Source organism: Sapajus apella, unplaced genomic scaffold, assembly GCF_009761245.1.
Source record: "Sapajus apella isolate SASKATOON/1434 unplaced genomic scaffold, GSC_monkey_1.0 scaffold17, whole genome shotgun sequence".
NCBI lineage: Eukaryota > Metazoa > Chordata > Mammalia > Primates > Cebidae > Sapajus > Sapajus apella.
Window position 1 is genome coordinate 7558139 of NW_022436957.1, and position 19371 is coordinate 7577509.

At 43.8% G+C, this 19371-nt stretch overlaps 1 protein-coding gene across 3 annotated transcripts; it reads left to right on the top strand.

The window, feature by feature from the left end:
* Positions 1–491: 491 nt before the first annotated feature.
* On the top strand, positions 492–18447 carry MSL3 (MSL complex subunit 3). Of its 3 annotated transcripts, none has more exons than XM_032285898.1 (13): positions 492–692; positions 2131–2213; positions 2592–2687; positions 2996–3096; positions 3997–4079; positions 4596–4718; positions 5296–5456; positions 6234–6392; positions 7921–8183; positions 11028–11137; positions 14839–14938; positions 15311–15395; positions 17666–18447. In XM_032285898.1, exons 1-13 carry the CDS (start codon positions 591–593, stop codon positions 17763–17765), a joined length of 1566 nt encoding a protein of 521 aa, XP_032141789.1. In that variant the 5' UTR covers positions 492–590; the 3' UTR covers positions 17766–18447. The 3 variants fall into 3 exon arrangements, with proteins under 3 accessions (XP_032141789.1, XP_032141790.1, XP_032141791.1); XM_032285900.1 differs by lacking the exon at positions 492–692 and adding an exon at positions 915–1101; XM_032285899.1 differs by lacking the exon at positions 2592–2687 and having other exon boundaries at positions 535–692; positions 17666–17786.
* The last annotated feature ends 924 nt before the right edge of the window (positions 18448–19371 follow it).

A 19371-nucleotide genomic window follows, 5' to 3' on the forward strand; every position in this document is an offset into this window, starting at 1 on the left:
GCCACTGCCCGCCTGGGGCCAGCTCCAGCGCTGCGTTCTCCTCGCGTGGCCACACTCATCGGCGCGCGGCTCTGCCAAGGGGGCTGACGCGGCGCGCACGGCCAGGGAGCTCCTGGGGGCAGACGCCGTCCAGCCTCCCGGCCGCCGGGTGCCTACTCCAGACCGGCTCGCTCTCTTCCGAGGCGCCCCCCACGCCCGGGCCGGAGAGCGGGCCCCCAGGGCGACGGACGACCCTGCGCGCACGTGGGCGCAGCCTGGAGGCCGCGGGGACCCTCTCCCATGGGGGAGACGGGAGACGTCCTGCCGGTAGACGTTGGCCAGGGGGTCGTGCTCCCCGCCCGCCCCCCTCCCAGAGCCCCGGCAGGGACCTGCGGGGGCGCGCCCAGGCGGGAGCGCGCGCGCCCGGCGCCTCCGAGGTCTCCGCAGCGGCTCGGGGCGGGCGGAGGAGGGGCCGAGGGCGGGGCGGCCGCAGCCTCCGCCATTCCCGGCCCCCCCCGACCGCGGCGCACCGCCTCCCCGCCCCCGCCCGCCCTCCCCCGCCGCGCGCGCTCCGCCCGCCCCGGAGCCTCGCCCTCCGCCACGATGAGCAAATGAGCGCGAGCGAGGGCATGAAATTTAAATTCCACTCAGGGGAGAAAGTGCTGTGCTTCGAGCCTGACCCCACCAAGGCGCGAGTGCTGTACGATGCCAAGGTGCCGCCGCGGACGGACAGGGAGGAGGCGCGGGCTGGGAGACCCGGGGACCGAAGGCGGGGGCGGGGGCGGATGGCCGCGCGGAGCTGGGGGACCGGCCGGGCTCTTCGGCCTGCGAGGAGCGGTGCGGCCGGCAGGGGGCGCTCACAGGGAGCTGCGCGTGGGAGTAGGGGCGGGGTCTGGGGTGCTTCCGCTTCCTTCGGTCAGGCCGGGCCACGCACGCGCGATTGGTAACTTCGCCTGTGCTTTGTCGCGTTACCGGGGCTACCGTTTGCGCCCCCGACACCGACGCGGGCCGCTGAGGGAGGAGGCCTCTCGAATACGGTTTCGGTCTTCGCGTTAAGTCTCTCCTCCTGTGCGGCCCAGTGCCGGGTGGGCTCCTGTTGGACGCCCTGGTCGTCCGATCCAGGTTCCAATTCGTAGTTCCACGGCGCTGGCCGCTGACTTGAGACATCGTGTCCCTGGGACCCTAGTCCGGTTTAGGTCCCATCACTCCTGTAAGCGGTGAACCCTACCCCGAGGGCAAGGTTGGCCCAGTGTTTTCGCACCCCCAGGGCCTTGCAGCATTGAAGTTTTCAAACCCTGAAGGATTTACGTTGGTCTGACCGTGGTTGACGGGAATCGCTCCCCGGGCCGGTCCACCTAAGTCTCCGGTAGCTGAGCCACATCTTGCAGCTCCTCGGATTTAGGTGGAGGGCAGGACTTGGCACCAGGTCTCCCAGATCCCCAAGGAAAGCGCCCATGTGCTTTCATTTCAGGTGCTCATTTTAGAGACCTGGGTTCCTAGCGCCCCCTGGGCGAAACCTTAGGTGATAGGAACAAAGGCAGCCCCAGGTGGGTCTTTGGCTGCTCTGTCCTTTAGAGATGCTAAAGGACATCCCTAAAGGGATGAGCCTATTGTGCCTTCAATTCCCTCCTCTGCTGCTCCTGTCTTCTAACCACATCTGCTCTCCCTCCTTGTTCTCCCCGCCCCAGAGTCTCTTGGGGGCGGGGGGGGGGGGGGACACGACCCATCATTAGTCTTAGATGTTCTCTCTAGCGACACAGCAGGGAGGGATTATAGAGTCTCCAGCCAGCCATCCCGGCCCTGGATTTAGGGGAGCCCGGGGGACTACAACTCCCAAAGGTCTCGGGGCTGCAGTTCTCGTCTAGCCTGGACTTTCCCCTTAGTGACACATCGGCCGACCAATGGCTTCAGAAGCCTCACGCTGTCTCATGCTCAGAGACCAATCACGGGGTGGTTGGACGGATGTTTCCTATTTTGAAGGCGTCTACTGGGGGGAAAAATGAAAGGAAAAATATTTCAACCCAGCCCTCGGTCTAAAAGAGGAGAGAATGCTTTCTTTTCTTTAGAAAGGGTCTATGACTTAGTTTTTCTGATCTAACTTCTAGTTTTCTTTATGCTCTGTCATTTGTGGGCAATATTTCTTGGTTTCAGATTGTTGATGTTATTGTTGGGAAAGACGAAAAAGGCAGGAAGATCCCAGAATATCTGATCCATTTTAATGGTTGGAACAGAAGGTGAGTGAACTTGTTAAACCAGACTGAAAACTGATTGTCTTTGCGGCACAGAAACATTGCAGAACTCTTTAAGTTTTAGAAACACTTGTAGAGAAGTTTGATTCATTTCCTGTTTTTACTTTGTTACAGAACTTGCCTATAATGAGAAACAGTTTTAAGTAGATTGTATTTGAATTCTGTCTGGGTGATTTTGAAAACTCCAATTGTTTCTGTGTCTGAATGAGTTACTTTTTCAGTTTATTTGCCTCTTTGTGATTTTAAAATATTTTAATCGTTTTCTAAAAAGGAATTGTGGACCATTTCTATTGCTGTGAGGTACTTTTAGCCTTTGTTTCATATCAAACTAAAGTACTGAATTTTCCTTTTTTGTTCGATTAGCTGGGATAGATGGGCAGCCGAAGATCATGTGCTTCGTGATACCGATGAAAATCGTAGATTACAACGTAAATTGGCAAGAAAAGCTGTAGCTCGCCTGTAAGAGTATAAAAATCAAGATATAAATGTTATGCAATATGTTTTCTCTTAGTGTCTTAGATTTTTATGATATAAAAGTAATAAAATGACTAACATTTATTAAGTAATTTTACATATTGAAAGTGTGTAAGGGGAAGAGTGTTTTCAGAGTGGTTACTGTGTAATTTCCTGAAATGGAAATTACCATTTATGTTCTAAAGTTTAATTTTGTTCAGATGTATTTCATTGTTTATTATGTCTCGTTTTGATCTCAAGACTCACAAGTTCAATGTCAAAATGTATTTCCGTTGTTTGCTACTCTTTTTCAGGAGGAGCACAGGAAGAAAGAAGAAGCGCTGCAGGTTGCCTGGTGTTGACTCTGTCTTAAAAGGCCTCCCCAGTGAAGAAAAAGATGAAAATGACGAAAACTGTGAGTAGCTTCACTTCATTTTCTTTGGCTGAAAGAACTTCCACATAGACTGAGAGAAGGAGTCATTGAAATTCTAGACAGGGGAACACTTCAAGCTCATTATGTATGATATTTGCCCCATTTGTTTTTGACAATTAAAGTAGTAGTCAATATAAGAAGTCAAGAAGTCAGTAATAGAACCTTAGCAGAGTCATGCTCGTGACTATTGCCCTCTTGACCAGTGTCTTTGTATAAACCCCCCATGGGTGTGTTCACATGGGATCTGTTCTCTTTTTGGGACCTCCCAGCCTTGGTCCCACTTATGAAGGCAATAGGAAACTGTAGAATCCTAACTGACAGAACACTTTCAGGTCATTAGCTTGTATGATTTTTTACATCCATTGAATTTGGTTGTCAGAATAAATTTTTTTTTTTTTTTTTTTTTTTTTTTTTTTTGAGACGGAGTCTTGCTCTTGTTGCCTGGGCTGGAGTACAATGTCACGACCTTGGCTGACTGCAACCTCTGCCTCCCAGGGTCAAGGGATTCTCCTGCCTCAGTCTCCTGAGTAGCTGGGATTACAGGCATTAATTACAGGATTAATTATCACCAGGCCCGGCTAATTTTTGTATTTCTAGTAGAGATGGGGTTTTGCCATGTTAGCCAGGCTGGTCTCGAACTCCTGACCTTATGATCCACCTGTCTTGTCCTCTGAAAGTGCTGGGATTACAGGTGTGAGCAACTGTGCCCAGCCAATAATTTTCAACTGTGAAAGATACAGTATTTGTGCTCAGCATTAAAAATATTCACGGAACTACAGTTTATTATTTCTAGTATCACCCACACTACATGTGAAGATTTGTAGACATAACGGTTGGTGGAGTATATAATGCAAGTTTACCAGATGCTTTTGTTTCACCTAGCATTAAACAGTTCCTCTGACAGTGCTGAAGACAAGGATGAAGAAATAAGTGAAGAAAGTGATATTGAAGAAAAGACTGAAGTGGTATACAGTTTTTATTGTAAACACTTTCTCTTTGTTACATATTTTAGTGGTAAATTGTTTTCTAAAGATACATCTTTTAAACCAATAATGTAAATGTTTGACATTTAAAGAAAAACAATCCTTATTTATAATCACCATATGAGTCTCTTAGTGGCTCTTTATGCCCCCAGAGTGTTTCCACAAATTATAGTTATCTTTCCAGTCAAATTATTTGTTTTATGATGATTAATATTTTTAGTGGAGCTGGCAGAGTGTGATGTCTTCTGCCTGCATCCAAAGTTAGTATAGATTCTAGTGGTAAACTTAAATGGGAAAAAAATAAATATTTGTATTGTGTTGAGAGCTCCCAAGCAAGTTAATTTTTGGCCTTTAACATGCTTTTCATTAGAACGTGGCATACTGGGAGTGTTGAGGATTAGCTGGGTTTGTTTCATAGCAGGCTGTCACATGTTAGTCTTTCTTTGGATATTGACTCTGCTGTTTTAAATAATTAAAAATGGAATTCTGATATTTCAGAAACAAGAACCGGAGCTTCAAACAAAAAGGGAAATGGAAGAAAGAACAATAACTATAGAAATCCCTGAAGTTCTGAAGAAGCAGCTGGAGGATGATTGTTACTACATTAATCGGAGGAAACGGGTATGTAGGAAGAGTGTATAAAACAGTGATTTGTTTAGAAATTTCATTTTGCCATATTTTGCAATCATAGACTTAAGCAATAGCGAATCTTGAAGGAATGAAATTTATGTTTTTCAGCTTTGTACTGAGTCAGGTTTTAAAGTTCTCTGCTGGTGGTGCTGTGCAGCTTATTAAATTATAACTCACACAGCCCTGGTTACCCATTAGGGTTGTTTCGGGAACTTTCCAGAATCCTGCTGCTTGTGCTTCAGCCCAGAAGTTAAGAATTAATTGATCTGTGGTGGAGCCCAACTGTAGGTATACTTGAAGGGACTCCCAAAGTTGTTCTAACAGATCACCAAGATTAGGAATCACTGCTTATGTCTATTCATAAAAGTACTATTGTAATCAACATAAGGTTATGATCATAGAAGAAAAAAGATCAAACAAGTTGAGAATACATTTAAGAAGTTCAAACAGAATTGGCTTTGCTTTATTTTTGAGTTAAAGAATGATACAAACATGACCAGTGTTTCTCAGAATATGTGGGTTGTTACATTAGGATGCATATATCAGATGTCTATATTTTTGTTAACAGTTAGTGAAACTTCCATGCCAGACCAACATCATAACGATTTTGGAATCCTATGTGAAACATTTTGCTATCAATGCAGCCTTTTCAGCCAACGAGAGGCCTCGTCACCATCACGTTATGCCACATGCCAACATGAATGTGCATTATATCCCAGCAGAAAAGAAGTGAGTACTAGCATGTTTTCTATTTTGTGGTTCTGTGTGTTAGAGAGGTGGCTTCCATTTAGAACAGGTGACTCTTGTCTCTACTCAGTTATTTTGAATTCATGTAATATTTAGTAATTTATTCATAATTCACTGAATCATCAATCTCATATTAAAACCTTGTCACCTGTGAAATCTTTAGTACTTCGGTAACTATTTACACGTCTGACGTGGATGCATTGAAAATGTCCTGCCTCAGCACTGAGACAGTTTTCTCAGTGATACTGTTTAGGGCGAGAACGTTCCTTGAGAAGCACCAGAATGGGCAGTGAGAATTTCTCAAAGCTTATTTGCAAACAGATTTTCATTCCAGTTGGAGAAAGCTCCCTTGTATCCTGCTGGGCACACATGACTCAGCTAGACCAGAGGCAGAAAGGTGGAGTGTTGGAGTTAAAGCAAGGGTTAGGGGTTCACTAGAGTCAACCCCTTTCAGCTCGAAGTGATAGGGATGTGTCCACCTGTCCACTTATGCAGCACAGGCTGCTGGATACCTCATGTGGCCTTGAACATATTTATTTGTGTTTAGTGGGGTAAGTTAAAGTGACTGCTGTACTTTCTGCACTTTATAGTTTCCTATGTAATCTTGACAGTATCTATAAATCCATTTCATTTTGTGTGTATGTAGGTACAATATATAATGTTTAAAACTCCCCTATTAAAAATGGGCGGCTTCATTGTGAAATTTTGGAAAGTACCCCCTACTTCATTGTGTCTCTAATCTCTTCTTAATCTTCCCAGTGTTGACCTTTGTAAGGAGATGGTGGATGGATTACGAATAACCTTTGATTACACTCTCCCATTGGTTTTACTGTATCCATATGAACAAGCTCAGTATAAAAAGGTGACTTCGTCTAAGTTTTTTCTTCCAATTAAGGAGAGTGCCACAAGCACTGCCAGGTAAGTTAGATAGCCTGCACTTTCCCCTTAGATGTCAGCGGTGCAATAATCAGATCCTTCTTTTGAGGAGTTCAGTCTGATGCTGTGGTCTAACATGTTTGGAGGAGGGAAGGAAATGAAAAGTGTCTCTCCTAGTGGTTTTCTTTTTTCTGGATAAGCTAAGTCATCATTCACTGTCATACAGTTCTGGCGGACTTTACCAACTGAAGACCCCAGCATAGGGAACTTAGGTGGGATGATGAGCAGCTATCCCATTTTTGGAAAGACAGCAGGGGGTGGGGTGAAGAGAGCACAGGCTGAAAAGGGTGGAAGGGGCAGGTTGAATTGAGCGCCCTCACTGGCTGTTGTGTGTTAGTTGGGAGATTCCTTAGGACCCTCCTTCTTTTGCAGTTATGTGATGGAGTGAAGGCAGGCCTCGCTAGTGGTGGTAAATGGGAACGTTCATACAGGGCCTGCAACCTTTGGCCTTCAGGAAAAGTTACTTCTCTTCTTGCTCTGTGATGTCACCACTTTTCTTCTCTCAGTGACCAAGCATGCTCTGTTCTTTTTGGGGGTGCAGGGAGGGGGGATCCCACATCCTAAAGTCTTTCCCTTAATCTCTGTAAGGTGTCGTGTTCGCTCACTCTTCCCTCTCTTCCTGAGAAAGTGGTCTGTTCTCATGATTTCCACTCATCCGTCTCTTCTCTTACCATCTGCTTTCATCTACTGATGTGCTGCACAACTCTGCCTGCAGGTGTACTGATAACCTTCCACTTGCAGCACACTGCCCTTTGCCTCAGCACCTTCCCCTCCCCTCCCTTTCCTTCTTCGCTTCATGGCTGTGGGCTCCTAAGCTTCTCTGTCAGCCCGGCCACCATCTCCTCAGCCAGCCTTCCTTTGGTAGCTTCTCCCTCCTTTCCCTTTCCCATGTCAGTTTTAGCCTAGGTGAGAGGCCTGCAGGACTCACTGGGGACCTGCATCCAAGTCCCCAGGGCCTACTTCCATCCTCGAGACTCCTCCGGGGAGGGCAGGGCTGGGGGGCATGTGTTTTCACACCGCAACCCCGATGCTTTTCCTAGTCCTGCCAGTAGTTACATTTCAATGAGCTGATAGGGTATTCTTGTTGTCTAGACCAGCGTTTCTCAGCCTTGGCCCTAGTGCTGTTTTGAACCAGATCTTTCTTGGTTGTGGGGCTTCTTGTGCAATATAGGATGCTTCGCAGGATTCCTGGCCTTCCCCTAGTAGATGCCGATAGCACGTTTTTCCTCAGTTGCAGCAATCAAAAATGTCTCCAGGCGTTGCTCTTTGTTCCATGCCAGGGCAGTGTTGCTCCCACTTGAGACCCACTGCTCTAAGACACATATACCAGGGGGCATCACAATCTTTAATGCCAGCGTGCCTTACAGAGTTATGGACAGGGTCCAAATGACTTAGGCACAGATTTATAACCCTCCAGGAGTGGAGAGAGCATTTCGTGTCTTCAGAAGCCCTCCATGTTCTGGAAAGGCCCTTTGGGCTGGCCCTGTGTGACCGTCTCCATCTTCTCTAGGAGCCAGGAGGAGCTCTCTCCCAGCCCCCCTTTGTTGAATCCATCCACGCCACAGTCCACAGAGAGTCAGCCGACCACTGGTGAACCAGCCACCCCCAAAAGGCGCAAAGCTGAGTCAGAAGGATTGCAGTCTCTGAGGCGGTCCACACGCCACTCTGCTAACTGTGACAGGCTTTCTGAGAGCAGCGCCTCCCCTCAGCCCAAGCGCAGGCAGCAGGACACGTCCGCCAGCATGCCCAAGCTCTTCCTGCACCTGGAAAAGAGTAGGTTCATTCTCGGGTGGCCAAGGCCGGGGAGGGCCAGTATGTACCTCTTGTTTAGCCGGTGCCGGGCATGGTGCTGAGGTTACATGCGTGGGTGTACGGTGTGTGATTCCCATGTCCAAAGTGCTGTTATGCTGCCTGCTTTCTGGAGCTGTAGAAAGTTTAAGGAACTGGCACAGAGCGCAGTGCGGCTGCGATGGAGGCAGGCCTGGGCCGTTTCCTCAGCCTTTCTCACCATCACTCTGCCACTTATGAGCAAATCGAGGTACCAGAATTCTATACATTGTGTAGCTAGGCCTAACGAATCATTCAAAATGAGCAATTCTAATGGATTGTTTCGGTTTTTTTGTGTTCTTTGTACTTTGTCTCAGTAGTCTCTCCATTCTAAAGTTTAATTTGGAAAGTTCCGGCCTAAAATATCAAAGTGAGAATGCTCACATTCCCATCATCTCTTCTCACCGCCTCTTGGCCCAACTCAAACTCCATCAGATCTGCTCACCTTGATTTTCAGCTGGAATGTTTCAATGGGCAAAATACATTAGACAAGAGTTGACTTTATTTTTTTTCCAAGATACACACAAGTTGATTTGCTTCAATATAAAACTTAGAAGGAAGCCACTGCTAATCAATCATTTTAAACTTTCAAAAACTGCTGAAGCAGGTGCCATGAATCAGGTACAATTACTGTAGAAACTGACATTAGCTGCCATACACTAACCAGGTATTTTTCCCAAATTAATTAAAATCTGGTTGTTTAGCCTATGCTAATGAAGCCTCCTTACTAGTAGTATTCACTTTACATTGAAGACCTCATTCACAAATAAAATACAGGGTGCTCCGTGCTTATATCCTTCCACCCTTGACTGCCAAAACCATATGAAATGAAAAGTTGCTGGCAGCAGCACGGACGATGCCACCTGGTGCCTGGCGGGTGCAGTGAGGAAGTCAGCAGTAGGGGAGGCAGCTTGCATGCCTGTCCACCAGCACACTGTGAAGGCGGAGACAGCGCTACACCAGGAGGTGCCAAGTGCCCAACTGCAGAGATGGAGGCCTGGTGGCCTTCCTTTCACAGGGCCCAGCTGCTCACAGGCTGTGAAATCTAAGACACCCCTCATAAACATCAAAAACACCTTCAAAGCTTAGGTCAGGGTAAAACTCCTTGGAGTCGAATCATCCTGCCCCAGTAGGCGTATCTTGTGTGTGACCTGTGCTCACCCCTGTTCTTCCCTCAGCCTCTCCTGTGCTGACTCCTTCAGGGATCCTTCTAAGCATCACCCTGTTGGGACTCCCAAAGCTGTAATCACAGTGCCATTCTGTGTTCAGGTGCCTGTTACCTTGTGTACATCCTGTCCCTGCCACCTCATAAGCTCCTGAGAGAAAGGGCTGATTTGTTGGTTGTGTCACCTCCACCATAGCCAGTGTTGGGGGCATAGTTCCAGGTGTCTGAAAGTATTTGTTGATTCTTTGAAGATTGGGAAGACTCAGAAGGGCAGAGTTAAAGAAGATATACCTTTAAGAAAAGTCCTTTGAATAATCAAGCGCTAAAACAAAATCAAGTGCTTTTTAAAAACAGCTTGATTGAGGTATTATCCACATACCTTAAAATTGACACATTTAAAGTTTTTAGTGTCTCATGCCTGTGAGACTAGGGCAGGAGGATCACTTGAGGCCAGGAGTTCAGGACCAGCCTGGGCAACATAGTGAAACCCCATCTCTTACAAAAAAAAAAAAAAAAAAAAAAAAAAAAAATTAGCCAGGTATGGTGATGTGCACCTATAGTCCCAGCTACTTGGGAGGCTGCAGCTGCGGCTGTGGCTGAGGCTGAAGCTGAAGGATCGCTTGAGGCCCAGAGTCCAAGACTGCAGTGAGCTCTCACTGGGCCACTGCACTCCAACCTGGGCAACACAAAGAGACCACCCTGCCTGATAGTTAATTAACTAAGAAAATAGTTTTAGTTGGGCAAAACTAGAGTTAGGCAACCTTCACTGAAATCAGTTTCCAAAAAAGAAACCCCACCTCCACTAGCAGTTACTCATTTGCCTCTCCCTGTGTCCTCTGGCAACCACTAATCGATTTCTCTCTATAAATTTGCCAATTTGGGGCATTTCATATAAATGGAATCATCTGTATGTAAGTGGTTAATAAGGACTGGTTGATTGAATGAAGATTGAGACTGAGCTGGGAAAATTTTTGAAAAGACTTTAAAAAGGTGCTACAAAATAAAGTGCTGTTTTTCTGTTTCTCTTTGTACTTTTTTAAAAATTTGTATTATTGATGTGAAATTCACATATAAAATTAACCATTTTAAAGTTAAGAATTCAGTGGCACTTAAACAATTTTATTGACACATAATCCACATATACAGTTCACCAGTGTACAATTCAGCAGTTTTTTAGTGTATTCACAGTTTTGTGACCATCTGCACAGTCAATTCCAGAACATTTTCAGCACCCCCAAAAAGAAACCCCATATCCAGTAGCAGTCACTCCCCACTGCCCCTTCTACAAGCTCCTGGCAACCACTAAGCTGTTTTCTCTCTGGACTTGCCTCCCTGGGCATTTCATATAAATGGAAACATAGTATGTGGCCCTTTGTGATTGGCTCCATTCAGTAAGCATAGACTTTTAAGGTTCATCCACATTGTAGCATGTGGCAGTGCTTTATTTCTTATTTTTTTAAGCAAATAAAATTCAGGTGCTATCTGTTATAGAAGGAAAGTCTTATTGTTAAAGGTTGGTAATATCTGAGAACCAAGTTGAGATTTATGTTCTGCAGTTTTTAACAGTCTTGAGGCACTCTTTAATTCAGTTGCTGTGTGAATAATTTCATCTTTTTATTTGGAAGAAACACCTGTGCATAGCAGATCATCTTCACCTATTCCTCTGACTCCTAGCAAGGAAGGGAGTGCTGTGTTTGCTGGCTTTGAAGGGAGAAGAACTAATGAAATAAATGAGGTAAATAATGATGTTTGTTCCCAATGGTTCCTTCATTTCTGATTGCTTCAATTCTGTGGGTGGAAATCGAGGTTCTTGAAGCATCTTGTTGCTCTTACTGTAAACATTAACAAAATTACATGTAAGATCATGCTTAACACTGTGGGTTTTGGTTTCTAAAATGAGAAAATTGTTAGGATTCCAGCCCTACACTGACAGTCATCTTTTAAATAAGTGCGATTATTGAAGTACCAGTATTTTTACTTTATAGAACAGATGTTAACACACTTTTTCTACAGAGGCAAGAGGGTAAATACTTTAGGCTTTGTGGGCCATATGGTGTCTGTCAAGGCTACTTAACTCCAAAAGTAGCCACAGATAATATGTAAATGAGTGTGCTATGTTCCAATAAAACTTTATTTATGGAAACTGAAATTTGACTAGCATTTAATTTTCACGTGTTTAAAAAATTTTGTTTTTCAATCATTAAAAAAAATAAAATCTATTCTTAGCTTTTGGGCAGTATAGAAACAGGCAGTAGTTGGGTGGGATGTGACCAGCAGACTGTAGTTTACTGACTCTTGCTTTAATATAACTGATTCCCCTCCATCATTCACTGTAATTCCAAGAGCCGTCCCTTCAGTGGTGTGTTCTAGGCCACCACTGTGCCAGACACTTGAACCAAATTACCCTGCATTCTCGAGATCAGCCTTGCCACCAGATTTCCACTTGATAGATGGGAGAACTTTTCATTTTAAAGCCATTTTTTTGAAGGCCCATTAGGTGATCTGTAGGTAGTGTAGTGAGTTTGTCAGGGATTCTGAAGAGGTCTCAGTCTATCAGCATATTCTGTTATTCTGTAAATGTCTCCTCTGAGGTGAGATTTTCTTTTTTTCTTTTTCTTTTTTTTTTTTTTTTTGAGGTGGGTAGGAGTTACACAGGGGAAGATGGCTTTGCTAGATGAAGAACGTTTGTTTTTTTTTTTTGACACAGGGTCTCACTCTTGTGCATTTACCCAGGCTGCAGTGCTGTAGCGGGATGTTGGCTCACTGCAGCCTCCGCCTCCTGGGCTCAGATGGTCCTTCCACCTCAGCCTCCCAAGTAGCTGGAACTACAGGCTCATGCCACTATGCCTGGCTGATTTTTGCATTTTTTTGTAGAGACTAGGTTTTGCCATATTGCTCAGGCTGGTCACCAACTCTTGAGCTCAAGTGATCTTCCTGCTTCGGCTTCCCAAAGTGCTGGGATTACAGGCATGAGCCACTGCTCCTGGCCTAGGCAAAGAGCCCTTGATGATAGGAAGAGGGGTCAGAAAACTTTCTTCCAGATGATAACTATCTTCAGTAGTGTGTACCCTCAGGTTTCTCGAGTGACTGCTCAACTCTGCTGTTGCAGCAGGAAAGCCATAAACAAAGGGATGTGGCTGTGTGTGCTGCCCCTCAATTCATTCAGGGACACTGAGAATTTAATATCATGATTTTCACATATCGTGAAATATTATTCATGTGACTTTTTTCCCCCCAACCATTTTGAACATACGAGCAATGGGCTCGATTTGGCCCAAGAGCTATAGTTGGCTGACCCTGTAGAGAACTTAGAAAGCCCAATTTGTGTTATCATGATTGTCGAGGGTAGGTTAGGAAATCCCTAGTTCAAGCAGTCCCTGGTATGCCCATTTTTCAGCTAAGAATGCACTGCGGATTTTATTAGCAAAGGGAAATCGTGAATTTAAGGGGTATCTGAGTTGTCAAGTAAGGGCTTGCAGTGCGAAGGCGCCATCTAGTGGTTTTAGATACAGCTGCAATTTATAGTTTAAAAGTGTTTTCTGGGAAATGGTTGGGGTTCAGGTGGCTCTCACAAGGACTTATGAAACCTTCCTTGATTCCCACCTTCTTATGCACCTCTACCATTGTGTTTTTTGACCAGGGATATTTCTCTCAGTACCAATCGCTGCTCCACAGTACTAGGGGCTGGTCTGGGGCAGCACATGGTTAATAAAGACCCTTGGATGGTTCCCATGCATACCCCATGGGGAATGCCCCACTGGAAACCTACTGCTTTCCCCTGGAAAATGTGTCTTCATAAGTAGAAGATCATAAACTGCCTTGAAACACAATCGAGTGGGTGAAGTAGAGCCAGATGACCTGCTTTCACACATGCCAAGTGTTGTTCATGCCTCTGAGATTGCAAAGTCCTGTATGTTCCCTTTGAGTCACTGTCAGAATGGTTCCAAAGCTTCAGCTATGTGCGCTGAGCAGGTGCAGGGATGCTGTAAAGATGCTGGAATGATCCCTTCCCTCAGTGTTCCACAGTGCAAAAGTGGGGCACTGGGGGTGGAGACCTAAGCGAGAGTCTGTCCTGGCCTGGCAGGGGCCGAAGTGAAGCTAGACCTTTGTCCTGGATCCTCCAGAGCCACCTTGGTTCTTTCTAGCTTCTGGCAGTTTCATGTTGTTAAATTGACTGTATCAGCATTTAAGGGTTTGAGGGGCACCTTACTGCTTTGTCTGCTGGAAGGCTTCCTCCAGTCTGACTGTTTCCATATTGACTATGACGTCCCAAAAGCCAAAGTCGTAGCTCAGTAGAGTAGACTCTGGTTCTGTGATTTGCTGAAGTACTTTTATGGAAATTCATCCGAGAGTTTTGAAATACAGCTCTCCCTTTAACAAAAGCCCAAAGTCCACCCAAGTTCTGAAATTCAGAATGAAGACAAGTCAGTTATCAGGTTTGAAGTCTATTTCAGTTGATTCAAGGGGTTGAAAGATTCAAATTAGTTTCCATAATGAATCTAACAGCAAGAAATTAAGGACTCTTGAAACAACAGTAATATTATTCAGAACATCTATGGATTACTTTTGTTTTTTTCTTTGAGACACAGTCTCACTCTGTTGCCAGGCTGGAATGCAGTGGTGTGATCTCGGCTCACTGCAACCTCCGCCTCCCAGGTAGTTCTCCTGTCTCAGCCTCCCAACTAGCTGGGACTACAGGCATGTGCCACCATGCCCAGCTAATTTTTGTATTTTTAGTAGAGATGGGATTTCACTATGTTGGCCAGGATAGTCTCCAACTCTTGACCTCAAGATCTGCCCGTCTTGGCCTCCCAAAGTGCTGGGATTACAGGCGTGAGCCACCATGTCCAGCCTATGGATTACTTTTTTTTTCTTTTTTTTTTTTTTTTTTTTTTGAGGCAGAGTATTGTTCCCATTGCCCAGGCTGGAGTGCAGTATCGCAGTCTCAGCTCACTGCAGCTTCCGCCTCCTGGTTCAAGTGATTCTCCTGCCTCAGCCTCTCAAGTAGCTGGGATTACAGGCGTCTGCCACCACACCCAGCTAGTTTATTATAATTTTAGTAGAGCTGGAGTTTCACCATGTTGGCCAGGCTGGTGCCAAACTCCTAACCTCAGGTGATCCACCCACCTCGGCCTCCCAAAGTGTGAGCCACCGTGCCCGGCCATGCAGCAGGATTTTCAATAAAGAGAAAGGGGCTAAAGAACCCAAACAGTTACAGTTATTTTTAGGTAATAACTGTTGTGAGTTAAGAAATCAAATACTTTATTAATCTATTTTCAGTGTTTTTGCCTTTCATCTTTGATTTTTATAAGCTTGTGTTTATTTTGATACGATGGTATATTTTCCCCCTCTATGTACAATTCACTGTCATAATGGTTAGGTGGTTGGAAGTGCCTCCATTAAGAATAACAAGCATTCAATTCATGCTTTTTCCAGGTCCTCTCCTGGAAGCTCGTGCCTGACAATTACCCCCCAGGTGACCAGCCACCACCACCCTCTTACATTTATGGGGCACAGCATTTGCTGCGATTGTTTGGTAAGAATCCTAGTTCCTGCTTTCTTCTTTCCATTTTTCATTTTTCATTGTCTTGTTAGCTTTCTGTACATCTTGTGGTTTGGGCTGTTATTATCTAACTAAGAAATGTGGGGATCTAAGAAAAATCAAACAAAGGTAACCTATCAAAGAAAAGGCACTGAATGAATCTTAAATTTCATAAAAATTATGTTTGTAGAATTTGTATTGCTACTCTGTCTTTGTTCAGTAAGAGTTTGGGACTTTGTTTGAGAATGTGGTTGTTAATTTCAGTTCCAATAGCGAGAAGGAGAGGCCCAGGCCATCCCTGAGTCAATCCTATGCATTGTCAGATTCTGCTAATTGTAAATGGTTTTGCTTTTATTTTTAATGCAGTAAAACTTCCAGAAATCCTTGGAAAGATGTCCTTTTCTGAGAAGAATTTGAAGGCTTTATTGAAGCACTTTGATCTCTTTTTGAGGTATTTGTATTACTTTGTCAAAACTTATGTCTGTTGCCATGTATATGGCTTTTCTGAACTTCTCTTTAGCACATGGGGAAGTCAGCTCTGTGGTATTTTAAATAGTAGCAGTTACCTAAGTATGTATGGTTGGTTCTAAACTATGGGAATTAGGAGTGGGTTTTTTTGGTATTTATTTTTTCCATAATTTCTCTAGTTTCTGAGTTGGGGCATTCATTGTACAGAGGTAAAGTTTTTTTGTGTGCCACTAGAAGAATTTAATTGAAAAACCTTATAAACAAAATAAGTTTCTAAAGTAGAAGTGATTGAGATTGATGATAATTTAGTTTTACATTTTTTTATTCAACAGAACCTCAAGCATTGGACTTTCCTTTGTTTCATGTACATAAATTAATTTAAATAGTAGCATTGATTGGATTTTCGTCTTTACTTTATAATTAAGATAAAAGACCCCTAGTCTGTGTTGTGATGTATGAATTCAGAGAAAGGTATTGTTTCCTGCAGCTGACAAAGCCAGTCATTTTCTTTTTTTTTTTCTTTTCTTTTTCTTTCTTTTCTTTTTTTTTTTTTTTTTAAGACAGAGTCTTGCTCTGTCACCAGGCGCCAGGCTGGGGTGCAGTGGCGCGATCTCAGCTCACTGCAGTCTCCACCTCCTGGGTTCAAGCAATTCTCCTGCCTCAGCCTCCTGAGTAGCTGGGACTACAGGCGTGCGCCACCACGCCCAGCTAATTTTTGTATTTTTTAGTAGAGACGGGGTTTCACTATGTTGGCCAAGATGGTGTCGATCTTTTGACCTCGTGATCCGCCCACCTCGGCCTCCCAAAGTGCTGGGATTACAGGCGTGAGCTACCTTGCCTGGCCATTTTCTTATCTAATAGGATCATTTGACCCAAGGCTCTGCTGTGTCCTCTCCCTTGTAGATGATGTCTGTAGACCACTTCCTCTGCTTGGTCTTCAAGGCTAGTTTTCCTCCTGGCTCATTCTAGCTACCTAACTTTGTTTCTTTTTTCTTTTTGGGGAGATCCTGTTCCTTGTATCCAGGCCCAACCCCGACTCATCAAGTAGGATTTACCACAGAGTGGAGAGTATCCCAGCCAGGGAAATCAACTTGTGTTTTTAAAAGATCCTTTCATGTAGGCATTTCGAATAAAGTATCCATGAGTGGCATTAGACTTTACAACATTTTCTTGGAAACAAGTTTCCAGAATACCTTCTTCTCTCCCAGCCTCTTCTTCAACAAAACCTACAACTCTGTTTGGCATAAAATTTTGTAAACTGAAATCAAATAGTGCCAAGAAAATATGAAGAGTCAGCTGCAGGTTAGCATAGGAAACCCTGCTAATTTTGAAGTATGCCTAATACAAAGTAGAAATTAGAATTTTAGGAGGTAACTTAGGAAGATTTATTAATAAACCAGTAAGAGTTTTTAAAAATGTATGCAAAGGTATCAACCCGAATCAGTGGACTCAATAATAAAAAGAGTACACTCATAGAAGAAGACGAGTTAGCTAGCCAGTGAGTTTTGTCTCAATTTATACTAAAGAAGGTTTGTACATTTTTAGGAATTTGGGCAGGTGGGTGTCGCTGGGAAGCAAGCATAAGGCTAATTAATGTGCTTATTAGTGAATATTGCACATGTGAGAATGTCTTAGTCCTCCATGGCAAACTCAGTTGAAGTTTAAGTCAAGATATCATCTGTATATTGCAGACTCTTGAATGACCAGCACATCCATCTTCATACACATGAGCCTCTTCTATGTCTTGGTACCGTCAGCTAGAACTGTAACATCTTTTGGCATGGCAAATTAGGACACCAAATGCTATTACTAGTTGTTCCATTCAATTTTTATGTGACTTTGCTCATATAGATGATGTAAATTTCTCAAGCAAGATTTATTGCTTATAATCTGTTGTTTTTAATAGTTTGTTTGAAAAATAGGAAAAAGTAGAAACATTCATGGGCTTCCCCCCCCCCCCCCCCACCAAAGTGTTTATATAACCAGAGTGCCACCTAGTGGAGTTTAGGTTCTATTTCTATTTGTACGCCTGATGATGGTGAAAGTATTCAGATAAGTAGTAATTCACAGAGAAGCTGGATAAGTGCAGTGAAAGTAATCACTATAGAGAGATCAAAATTATAGTCATTTTTTTCTTCCTAATACCAAAAAACAGTTGAAATGTTAGTAGGTTGAAAGTTAATATTTTGCCTGATGGTCTTTAGTCCTTAGTATGATGCTCATTGGGGCTATTGTTTTTTTGTTTGTTTTCAGGTTTTTAGCAGAATACCACGATGACTTCTTCCCAGAGTCGGCTTATGTCGCTGCCTGTGAGGCACATTACAGCACCAAGAACCCCCGGGCAATTTATTAAAATGTTGATGGTTCTGTAAGATCAACTGCTCTGTCTAGTTTGGCGCTTTGGGTTCCAGGTGAACAACTAGCAAGGTGGTACGTCTGCCCGGAGCACAAATGCAATGGCCACCTTGGGGCTTCGTTGTTTGAATTGCCCACATACTGCATTTATTCTGTTAGGAATGATTTCCTGGGTGCCTGAAAGTGCCCTGACACGACACCTGTTACTGTGCAGGCCATTTGTTATGGCAAGGAAAAAGCAACTCTGTTCACAGTGAAATGTTCGTGGAAGTGTACATAGGTTAGTCCGTTTCAGGAGACATTGCAGTTGGTTAGCAAAAACCACACTGTCTCATCATTTGTTAGCATTAAACAAATTTTTTTGCAAATTGGTTTCTTCTTTCTTTTTTTATGAAGCCGAGCAACTCTGTCCAACAAGGTTTAGTTTGTACTTGGAAACCGCAAAGTAGTCTCAAAGTATTTTAGAGGGAATCGATATTGATGGCAAAATAAAATTTACAGCTATACATTTGCTTCTACTGGTTCCCTCTCTGTGAAACATTATTTTTGGTGATCTAAAGAAAGCTTTGCCTTTCTTGTTTGAGATTTTATAGCTATACTTTGTTGTGTAATGTTATGGTTCCCTTTCTGTTAAATGTTATTTTTGGTAATCTAAATAAAGCCTGTCGTGTTTGAAAGAATCGGGAGAGAGTTTTCACTCTGGCCTTGTCCGCTTCTCTTTCATGCAGGATGATAGTGGGGTAACCTTTTGACTCTTAACTTTTGGTTTCATTTTGTTTTTCCTTTGTACCTTTTTTGTTCAATCCCTCTTTGGTTTTGTCTCACTTGGCAGCAGGACCAGACAGTGGTTCCTAGAAGTTCCTTCAGTTCTGTGCTGTCTTGTTGCTGCACCCTGGGCTCATCTGGGGCCAACACCAGTTTATCCTCCTCCTCCCTCATTACCAACTGATAGTCTCTGCAGTCACCCCTCTAATCCTTATTTTAGTCTCACATGCCTTCCCCATCTTCAGATGTTTTAGAAAGCTCTAAATTGGTAGAAAGGGTATCAGTACCATACCAGCATTGAATATAGCACCTGTCTTGTAACTCAGCTCAGCAGACCTTAACTTCCAAAGACCACTGGTTGTGAACAAGGGCCATGAGGATTTTTTAAAATTCTGTAGATGGTTTCATCAAAGTGACTTGTGCATATGCTGACCAGTGAGAATAGTACTCAGGTTCGTGGTAGGTTTTATCTCCATTTGGTTTATGCAATGCTTGTTTAAATCTGGTGCACCTGCAGTGTGCTCTGAGTTGTTTAAAAAGTTGAATCAGTAATTACTTATGGCTGGGAAAAGGAAAAAGATTTTCCTTTGTAAGACTCCACTTGTTTAAATGTCTCCAATGAAGTGAGCACAGACTTTGTTGGAACATTTATATAGGTACATACCTTGAGTTTACAGTTAATTTATTTTCTAATAATGAACAATTATTTTTTCCCCTAAATGCATTGCTCAAGTATAACTTCAAAAGTTGATGATATGCAGCTTTGGTTGATTTAAGCACTAATTTTTCTTCAAAACATCAATCCCTCTATTGTATATTACTAATAATTCAAAATATTT